A 10654-nucleotide genomic window follows, 5' to 3' on the forward strand; every position below is an offset into this window, starting at 1 on the left:
GTATTTTGAGTGATTTTAACCGTGTGAATGCTGTCAGTATTTGATCTGAGTAACTCTGCGTGATGTGTGCCAAATAATAAATGGGTAATAATAACACGAAGGTTGATAGTAGAGTGAGTGAAAAGGTGGAAGTTTGAGAGAAAAGGCAGTGTGTGTGAGACGATTCATGATGTCTGAAAGAGGTTAGAATATTTAAAAGTGTGCATGAAATAAGGGTGTATTGTTTTTAGACGAAGATTTAGTTAACTAAAGAGGGTTTATAGACTGTAAATATGGAAAACAAGAGTTTGATTAATCTGTAGAAACAGGAAAGAGAGACAGAAAATACTGTGCTGCTGTGTGTGAGAGGAAGTGGTGGTTGTGAGAGGAACTTTGCATGCCCATAAAAAGGAGCTGACTGTGTCAAGACAGCTAACAGAGAGAAACAGACGAGTTAAACTCTAAGAAGATGAAGCGAATGAATGTCTTAAGAGAAAGTAATAAAATTGTATTAATTATATGTTTTAGAAAAGAGAAAGACGGGGAAATAAATAGAAGAACTAACAATTACATTAATGAATTGAAAATGCACGTACACAAATTGTTACATGTGAAATTATTGTTGGAAAGTTTAATACACACATGAAATAAAGAAAGCAGTTTACACTCCTTTAATTTCCAGAACCAGTGTGTCCCCTAGACCTAATAACACTCTTGCCCATTTGGCCCCTGTATCAGGTGAGTATGGAAGGCTGGATAGCCCATGATGGGTAAGATCCCGCCTGAAAATCCTGGGAACACCTAAGGCAGGCACAGTCACGACTACTTGACCTAAGTCTGTGTGAGCTCGGACTCACTGGTGGAGACGGGACTTCAAGGGTAAAGCCGCTGGGCAGAGGCAGAGGGGAAATGTCATTAACAATGACCAGTGATGAGCCAAAGAGAGAAAACACACCCTGTCTATAAGGAGTCTGAAACACAGTTAAAGAAACATTTAAAAAAAACCACACATACAAACAGAAAACGCACTAACCTTACAGAGACAAGCTCATGAAGATTAATGCATAGATAGTGATTAAACTTGGCTAAGAACACAAACACATGTAATTAAATCAGCTTGCTAATTTCATGAGTGTTAAAATGGTGTGAATGTTGAAAAAAATACACTTGGATAAAATAGAGTTGAGGAATAACTCAAAAGAAGCTGTATGACAGGGGAGTGAGTTATAGAAAAAACAAAAGAAAAGTGATTAAAGTAGTTTTTATAAGAGTGACTTAGGAGTGCTCTTGCACTGATTGATCAAAGCAAGTGATTAGTATAGAAAGAAAATAATTGAATAATGTGATAAGGTTTAAACATGTATTTCTCTTGTCAAGTTAACTTGTTGAGATATGACTCAGTATGCAAATTAGCTGGAGTGAGTGGTGACGATGAAGCTTCCTGTGTGCGTGTGTGACTGAGGCTTTCAGGTGAGGAAACAGAGCAGTGACTGAGGAGGATTATTGGGCGACAAATATAATGGTAAAGTAACAGGATAATTGATTACGGTGGTCAGGTCTGTTCAGAGGTGTAGATTTGGACAGGAAATGTATAATTTAGTGATGATACGTTGTTGTAATGGGCTTATATCTTATGCTGAATCTAAGTATGGCACAGTGCTTAAAGGGGGACATTGTTGTGTGCAGAAAGGTGCAGCTTTTGATGAGGTACAGGGTGCATTAAACGGGTGAAATTTAAGATTGTTTCAGATTTTTGAGTGTACTGGCCTTGTAGAACCACTTTCTACTATCCAGGAGTTAAACACCTCCACACAAAAGTCACTGACGCCAGAGTGGGTTTAGACTTTGCTTTATATGGCAGGTGTGAAACTGTAACAACAAATACAGTGAATATGAGTGTCAAATTAAAATAATTACTTGAGGAGCTGCTTGACCAAGTGCTAATGCTAACACCAAACAACTGTCTACAACCATAAATTAGCACATGTAATACAGCATCTAAGTAACTGCTATTAATCAACATAAAGTGCCAAACAATAACGCATACTCACAGGGAATGCCTTTTTATCAGCCTTTCACAGCATAGATCACATTAATCAGTCGATTGTCTGAGTCTTTACACTTCCCCTGTCCGCACACAGACCATGCCTTTCTCTTAAAGGGCCAGTGCACTAACCAAACAAAACATGTACAAATTTGACAATAGTCAGAACACTCCCCGCCTGGTATCTTAGGGATACCACAACAGATATCTAAACATCACTAGATAACAGAAAAACCATTTCAGAAATGGGTCTATAATAAGTCTTAACATTTCCCTTGGAAGCAACTCTAACTTCGGCCTTTCTGATGATTCCATCTTGACTCGCAACTGTCTTTACGATTACGCCCATTGGCCATTCATTTCTTCTTGTTTGTTTGTCCTTGAGGAGAACGACATCTCCCTGTTTAATGTCAATGTTCTTGTGGTGCCACTTTTGACGAATTTGGAGGCTGTGCAGATACTCCTTGCGCCATCTGCTCCAGAAAGTGTCTGCAAGGAACTGAACCCGCTTCCAATGGCTTCTGAGCATTTCTTTGGGTCCTACATCATCACAGATGGTGGGTACAACTCCAGTCTTTTGTGTCAGCAGCATCGCCGGTGAGAGAATGTGAGGATGTTCTGGGTCTGATGATACTGGCAACAACAGTCGTGCATTTAATATAGCTGTGACTTCTGCAAGAAATGTGGTCAAAATCTCATGAGTGAGCTGAACATGACCAGTTTGCAGCAGCATGTTATCAAGTATTCGCCGTGCTAAACCAATCATCCGTTCCCATACTCCCCCCATGTGGGAAGAATGGGGAGGATTGAAAACCCAGGAACACTTCTGGTCCTGCAGAAAGTGTTGCACTTTGTCTTTCTCTGGTGCATTTGTGGCCATCTCTTTGTGAGCACCAATGAAATTAGTGCCGCAGTCCGAGCGCAGTTGTTTTGCGGGTCCTCGGAGGGCGAAGAAACGCCTCAGTGCGTTAATGAAACTTGAAGAGCTCATCTCCTCCACTACTTCAATGTGGACAGCCCTTGTACACAGGCACGTGAATAATATTGCCCACCGCTTTCTGTTTGCTTGTCCCCCTCTTGTTCGCCTTGTAGTTACTTCCCATGGGCCAAACATGTCCATGCCCACGTAAGAAAAGGGGGGCTCAACTTGGAGGCGATCTACGGGCAAGTCACTCATTAATTGCTCCTCAAACTTCCCTCTCAGCTTCTTGCATGTCACACATTTACTTATGACTCTGCTAATGCATCCTTTCCCTCCTACAATCCACAAGCCACTTTCTCGGACAGCGCCCTCTGTAAAATGCCTGCCTTGATGGCTTACTTTCTCATGGTGGTGGCGTACAAGGAGGGTAGTGATGTAGTGACTGCCTGGCAAGATTACAGGGTTGGTGTCTTTTACTTCCAGCCCCGCACGATTAATGCGACCACCAATTCTCAGCAGATTGTCACTTCCAATCACAGGGTTTAGTTTTACCAGCGGGCTGTTCTTAGGGAGGTTCTGTTTTTCAGAGATCCGCTTTATCTCGTCTGCATATGTTTCGAACTGCACATTTTTAATGATCATTGTCTCTGCTTGATCTAACAGTTCTGGGGTGATGGCCGTTTTACAAATGTGCCATCCTTTACAGTCTGGGTCAACGTTTGATTGTGAAAAGCATTGTGCGATGTGAATCAAGTTTGACATGGTTTTCCGAAGTGAGCACCATGTGGAGAAACGCTCCCAACGTCCTGAGCCCAAAACTTCCTTTGTTATGTTAGTGCAAAGCGTCTTTACCTCTGGGCGTACCTCTGCGTCGTTGTCTGGGTCCAGCAATTTGTAATCAGTCTGCTCTAGATGGATGTATGAAGGGCACTGGAGAAACGCTGGACCTGTGAACCATGTCGTGTGTTCTAACTCAGCAGCTGGAACTGATCGTGAGCCGTGGTCAGCAGGATTCTGGTCGGTCGTAACGAAATGCCATTGCTCTGGAGTAGTTGACTCTCTAATACGACACACACGATTGTTTACATAGACATAAAAGCGTCTGGATTGGTTGTGAATATAACCAAGAACCACCTTGCTGTCTGTATAGAAACTAGTTTTGTCTATAGGGTGATCAATCTCTTCACATATGACCTCTGCCATTTCAACTGCCATTACTGCGGCGCAGAGTTCGAGCCTAGGTACAGTGAGCTCTGGCTGTGGAGCGAGTCGTGCCTTACCTAGGGCAAACCCAACCTCTGTCTTGCCATCCCCAGTGGTGACCTTGAGGTATGAAACTGCACATATTGCCTTCATGGATGCATCTGAAAAGACACAAAGTTCTACACATTTAGCCTGTGACAGTGACATTTTAGTGTAAGTGCGTGGAACATTGACTTTGCTGAGGCATTGGAGGGACTGTTGCCATTCTATCCATCTGCCTTTCAGATCCTCTGGGAGAGGTGAGTCCCACTCTGTTGTCTGTAGCGACAACTCTCTTAGAAGCAGACGTCCTCGAATGGTGACTGGGGCCAAAAACCCGAGCGGGTCAAACACACTGTTCACAGTTGAAAGGACTCCTCTTCGTGTGTATGGCTTTTCAGCGTGAGGAATGTGAAAAGTGAAATAGTCCTCCATTATATTCCACTTTACTCCAAGACTGCGCTGATCTGGGAGTTCATCCTTGAACAGGTCCAGATTTTGGAGATCCTTGGCTCGGTCTTGAGGTGAGAATGCGTCCATCACTTCAACCTTATTTGATGCTATTTTTAAGAGGCGAAGGTTTGAGTCTGCTAGCATGTCTTGTGTCCGTTTCAGGAGGTCGATAGCATCATGTTTGGTGGGAACAGACTTTAAAGCATCATCAACATAAAAATCACGCTCAATGAAATGGCGAACATCTGACCCGTATTTGGCTTCTCCTTTTGCGCAGCCCTCCTCAAACCATATGTGGCTACAGCAGGCGAGGGCTGTTTCCAAATACATGCACGCACATCCTGTAATCCACGAGCTCTTTCTGTGGATCATTGTCTTTGTGCCAGACAAACCTCAGTACATCCCTGCAGTCCTCGCGCACCAGGAAGCAATAGAACATCTGCTGGATATCTGCGGTTACTGCAACTGGATGTTTCCTGAATCTCACTAGCACGCCTAATAGACTGTTGTTCAGATTGGGTCCTGATAACAGCACTGTGTTGAGCGACATACCTTCAAACTGCGCGCTGGAGTCAAATACCACTCGGATTTGTGACGGCTTTTGAGGATGGTATACTCCGAAATAGGGCAGGTACCAACACTCTTTGTTCCCTTGTAATGGGGGTGCGAGCTCCGCGTGCCCATTGTCCAACATTTTCTGCATAAAGTCTATCAGGTGAGCTTTCATTTCTGGGTTTTTGTCTAGAGTTCGTTCAAGTGACTTGAGGCGACTGAGTGCGTAGCGGCGATTGTTAGGCAGCAATGCTCTGGGCTGGCGGAACGGCAATGGAGCCACCCAGCTTTGTGACTCATCCTGGAAACACTCATTGTCCATGATATTCAGGAACTGCAGATCTTCCATGGAGGGTGCAAGCTTATTGTCATCCTTGGTCTGGCAGAAAACATTGTTTCCTATAGTTCTGTTTTGTGTTCTGTCCTTTATGTTTGAACCACCAAGTACTAAGTGTCGATTTAAAAGACTGGTGTCTGGCTTGACAGTAAAGTGGCTTTCGCACGGGGAAAAATGAGTTGGTCTTCCATCCGATAGAACGTGAGTCTTAAAGGTGGAGACTTGGGAAGGCTTATGAGTATAGCCTAAGCACACATCTCCTATTATCACCCAGCCTAAGTCCAGTCTCTGTGCGTATGGTGCATTGTGCGGACCATTGATCTGACTGCGCACTTTATGAACTCTCAAAATGTCTCTTCCAAGCAACAGCAAAATGTCTGCACCACTGTCCAAGGGTGGTATTTTGTGTGCTATGCCTTTGAGGTGACTGTGTGCGTAAGCCGCGGAGGGAGTGGGAATTTCCTCTCTTTTGTTGGGAATCATGTTGCACTCGATTAACATGGGCAGCTGAATAGCGAGGGAGCTATCGATTGCCTCTATCATATACCCAGAGGCTCTTCTGCCAGAAGTGAGACCTATGCCACTGCATGTCTGGAGGGTGTATGGCTCTGTCTTACCATTAACCTCGAACATGTCAAAAAACTCAGAGCGTGCTAGTGAAACGTTACTCTGGTCATCTAGCATGACATACATTCTCTGGCGTTTACTAGGATCGTTGGCAGGATAAACGTTAACCAGGCATATTTTTGAGCAAGATTTCCCAGAAAATCCTTCCCACATACCTCAGTGCAACTTGAAACAACTGCAGTCTCCTGTAGCTCTTGTTTCTCCCCGCCGTGACTTTCTGGGGGCTGAAGAGCTTTGGGAAAGCGAGGAACATCTGAATGCAGAGCTGTTGGGTGCTTATCACTGTTACATTCAGAGCATTTGATTTCTGCTTGACAGTCGCGAGCTACATGTTTGTTAGAAGCGCAGCACTTGAAACAGATGTTGTGTTGCTTTAATATTGCCTTTCGTTCCTGAATTGGCTTTTCTCTGAAACTTCTGCACTGTTGTAAGGCGTGAGGTTTGTTGTGCACAGGACAACATTTGTCCAGTCCTTCCTCAGATATGGCCGTAACGTTGGTTTTATGCACTGAAACTGACCTGCGGTTGTTGCTGTAACCATCTCCAAGCTTGTCCCTTTTAACTCCAGAGTTGCAGGTTGACAGCAGATTGAAGCTTGGATCGTTGCGTGCCTTTGCTTGTGTCTGTATGAACTGTAAGAAGAACGTGAATGGAGGGAAGGTCACCTTGTGCCGCTGCTTGTAGTGTGAGCCTTCCATCATCCACTTGTCTTGTATCCCATATGGCAGCTTATCCACAATGGGAGCGACACCTCGCGCTGTATCGAGATAGGAGAGTCCATGCAAGTACCCTTCTTGTTTTGCTGCATTTATTTCCTGCAACAGATCACTCAGCTCTCTTAGTTTTTGATTGTCTCTGGGCCCTATTTTAGGAAATTGATCAAGTTTGGTGAAAAGAGCACTTTCAATGGCTTCTGGCGACCCATAGATTTCTTCTAGCCTCTCCCAGATTAGCTCTAATGCCACAGCTGGGTTTGTTATGTTTACAGCTTTAATGCGATGTGCATGCTTGGTGGCTTGGGGCGATCGTGGCTTAAGAGTTGGGAGTTCGCCTTGTAATCGGAAGGTTACCGGTTCGAGCCCCGGCTCGGACAGTCTTGGTCGTTGTGTCCTTGGGCAAGACACTTCACCCGTTGCCTACTGGTGGTGGTCAGAGGGCCCGGTGGCGCCAGTGTCCGGCAGCCTCGCCTCTGTCAGTGCGCCCCAGGGTGGCTGTGGCTACAACGTAGCTTGCCATCACCAGTGTATGAATGTGTGTGTGAATGGGTGAATGACTGGATATGTAAAGCGCTTTGGGGTCCTTAGGGACCATAAAAGCGCTATATAAATACAGGCCATTACCATTTACCATTCTGGGCCAAGTGATTTCACAAGGAGGTCGATGTGTTCAGACGCCCTAAGCTCTAGAGTGTCAATGGCGTTGATGAAAGATGACTTCCAAGATAGATAGTTCTCCGGCTTGTCATCAAACTTGGTGAGTTCAGAGGTTAACAACTGACCTCTCATTAAATATTTGGCAAGCTCATTAGAGTCCCTAGAGGAATTTGGATCTGGAGGGTAGTACTGAAAACGTCCAGCAGAGGGCGGTGTAAACCCTGGTGAGACATGGCTGAGGTGCTGCTGATAGTTAACAGAGCGTAACTGTTGTCCTTGCCTTTCAGGTGAGTAATGTCTTTGATCAGGGGGTCTGAGGGAGCCATAGTCCTTTGGTGCTGAGGGCAGTTCATCCGGTGACATGTCCGGTGGCTTAGGTCGATTTGCATACTCGCCTTTTTCTATTTTGACGTCCTTTGATTTGACTGAATCTCTGCGTGCCTGATGCATATTGACATAGTCTGTAGTTCGCTCATGAGAACTCTGTGTCTCCTTTGGTAAGCTCAGGTGCTCATCACTCATGTCAAAATTTGCAACAGCAGACTCCAAGACAGCTGCGGCCTCAGCTTCACTTTCTTTTGCTAGAACATCAAGCTTTGCATCTAATTTGGCTCTTTCTATTTTAAATTCAACTTCCTTCTTTGCAAACTCAGCTCTTTTTTGGGCAGCTTCAGCTTTAGCACGGGCAGTAGCGGCGGCTAACATTACGCTTGCAGTGGAAGAGTGGCTAGATTTCTTTGACGTTGTGGATCTTACTTCATATCCTTCTTTCTCCATCTTTAAGCTGATTGAATGTGCATTTATGCTGACTTGGTGTCACTGCGTCTGTCGTGCTGGTCTGGATACAGCGTGTAACAATGCAGTCTTCATCGTCGTGTAGTGTGTCCCTTTTCACTGTACTGGCCTTGTAGAACCACTTTCTACTATCCAGGAGTTAAACACCTCCACACAAAAGTCACTGACGCCAGAGTGGGTTTAGACTTTGCTTTATATGGCAGGTGTGAAACTGTAACAACAAATACAGTGAATATGAGTGTCAAATTAAAATAATTACTTGAGGAGCTGCTTGACCAAGTGCTAATGCTAACACCAAACAACTGTCTACAACCATAAATTAGCACACGTAATACAGCATCTAAGTAACTGCTATTAATCAACATAAAGTGCCAAACAATAACGCATACTCACAGGGAATGCCTTTTTATCAGCCTTTCACAGCATAGATCACATTAATCAGTCGATTGTCTGAGTCTTTACACTTCCCCTGTCCGCACACAGACCATGCCTTTCTCTTAAAGGGCCAGTGCACTAACCAAACAAAACATGTACAAATTTGACAATAGTCAGAACATTGAGGCTGTTGTTTTTGGTAGAGGGAGTTTTAATAAACCTGGACATGTCTAAGAGGGGCCCATTAGTTTTGTAACAGTGCACTTAAAGAACCTGTCAGGTGATTTTGTTTTGTACTTTGATGAGCGAATAATCAGCTCTCTTTTTTCTCATTTTTGTTCTAAGCAGGCCTGGAAGAGCATGAACTAACAGCGCTGACAAAATTCTTGGGAGAACAAACATAAGGTGGGCTTTACAGATTATAATTGGCTGAGGAGGAGACCGGATTGGCTGTGAGTCTCTGTCTAAAAGGATTGTAGTGATTCAATCCAGTCAAAACTATAAAGAATTATTTTCTTAGAAGGAAAAAACAAAATAAAACAAATGAATGAGCTCAATTTGCTATTGTGGAGCATCTGATTTTGCACAGGACGCTCCGCGATTAGCAAAAAAAAAAAAAAAAAAAAATCTTGTGTGAATGCATGGGAGCGAATGTGTGTGACTGGACCAAGGTGAGGATTAATAAATGTCGACAGACAATTCACCCAGGCGGTAAGAGAAGAGTGGATGTTTTGTCTTGCCTTGTTTTTGTAGGAAAAATAACAGAGACTGGGGGGTGAGAATGTAGCTTAACATGAGAGTGTGGAGCTGCAGACTTAATCCTTTAGTTGCTAATTTTGAGTTACTGATGGTTGCATTAAGAAAATTGTGTGGTATTAGCTGTGTTTCGATTAATGTATCACATTATGTTGTTGGGAATGTTAAATGCTACAGTGGAGAAAAGGTTTGATTTTACTAATGACTGAACATGTTATTATTAACCATGGCAGGTCACTGTAAAAAGTCAATTAACGTTTATAGTGAAAAAGCAAAAAAACTTTAATAATATCTATGAATAACAGGGAAATTGAAGACTTAACATTTAAATGGAGATATGTAATAACACACACTGGTCCATGTGAATTAGGTTCTTTCTTGAAACGGTCAGGAATTTAAAAAGTAGAATATAGCCGACAGGGGCATATGATAGGATGTGGTACTGGAAAAGGACAAGAGCAAAGTGAAGAAAGAAAACCTGTTGTGTTTCGTGTATTTTAGAAATTCAAATTAAATGGTACCACTAGACTCAGAGGATCAATATGAAAACATGATATATGCAAATTCTGTATGAAGTACATGACTGATGACTGTTCTGTCCTGAGCTTTTGTTTCCTATAGCGCCCACTTGACCACACCAACAGCTTTTTGCCAACAAAAGGAGGGTAATTGCGAATATTCGAGGGAGAAATATTATCAGTAGTGGGAAAGGTAAGCCCCGATGGGGGTGATAACACCATAGATTTCATTTAAATTCTTATAATTTGACACCAAACAAAACTTCTCCTAAACTCTGTTGTTGTTGTAAATCTAGTTTGTCTTGCATTTGAACTGCGCAAACATAGAAGTTATTATACATGTGGTCCACTCGTTAAAGGGAGACCGAGGGCCTTAGATTTAAGAGGAAATACTGTTGTACTAGAAGAGAGCAGAAATATACCGGAGAGGTTTTCTGGCTCATGTCATCAGGAGGAGATAAAACGGGAGCCGGGGCCGCTAATTAGGCGCCGTGTGAGAGAGAGAATGTGCATGTTTAGGCTTTTACGATGGTTTATGTTCAAAAGTGTGGTCCTTGCTTTAGCCCAAAGGCTGAAAGAATTGGGAGAACTTAACTCAAGATTTTTCAAATCTTGACAACAAGCATAACATTTTCCAAAATGAAGAGACAGAGTGGAGATCTAGATAAACATAATTTAGCG

General features: G+C 43.4%; 1 protein-coding gene across 1 annotated transcript; it reads right to left on the minus strand.

Moving 5' to 3' along the window:
• Window positions 1-2103: 2103 nt before the first annotated feature.
• On the minus strand, window positions 2104-4279 carry LOC109200037 (uncharacterized). The gene is made up of 2 exons (XM_019355420.1): window positions 4226-4279; window positions 2104-4005 (listed from the first exon to the last, which is right to left on the minus strand). The coding sequence occupies exon 2, from the start codon at window positions 3705-3707 to the stop codon at window positions 2232-2234; it is 1476 nt and encodes a 491-aa protein (XP_019210965.1). The 5' UTR covers window positions 3708-4005; window positions 4226-4279; the 3' UTR covers window positions 2104-2231.
• Window positions 4280-10654: the final 6375 nt, after the last annotated feature.

The sequence above is a fragment of the Oreochromis niloticus genome, linkage group LG18 (genome assembly GCF_001858045.2).
Source record: "Oreochromis niloticus isolate F11D_XX linkage group LG18, O_niloticus_UMD_NMBU, whole genome shotgun sequence".
NCBI lineage: Eukaryota > Metazoa > Chordata > Actinopteri > Cichliformes > Cichlidae > Oreochromis > Oreochromis niloticus.

What these genes read in the sequence shown, in the direction of transcription:
- LOC109200037 (XM_019355420.1), bottom strand. Translation starts at nt 3,707, where the DNA reads ATGTCAAACTTGATTCACATCGCACAATGCTTTTCACAATCAAACGTT.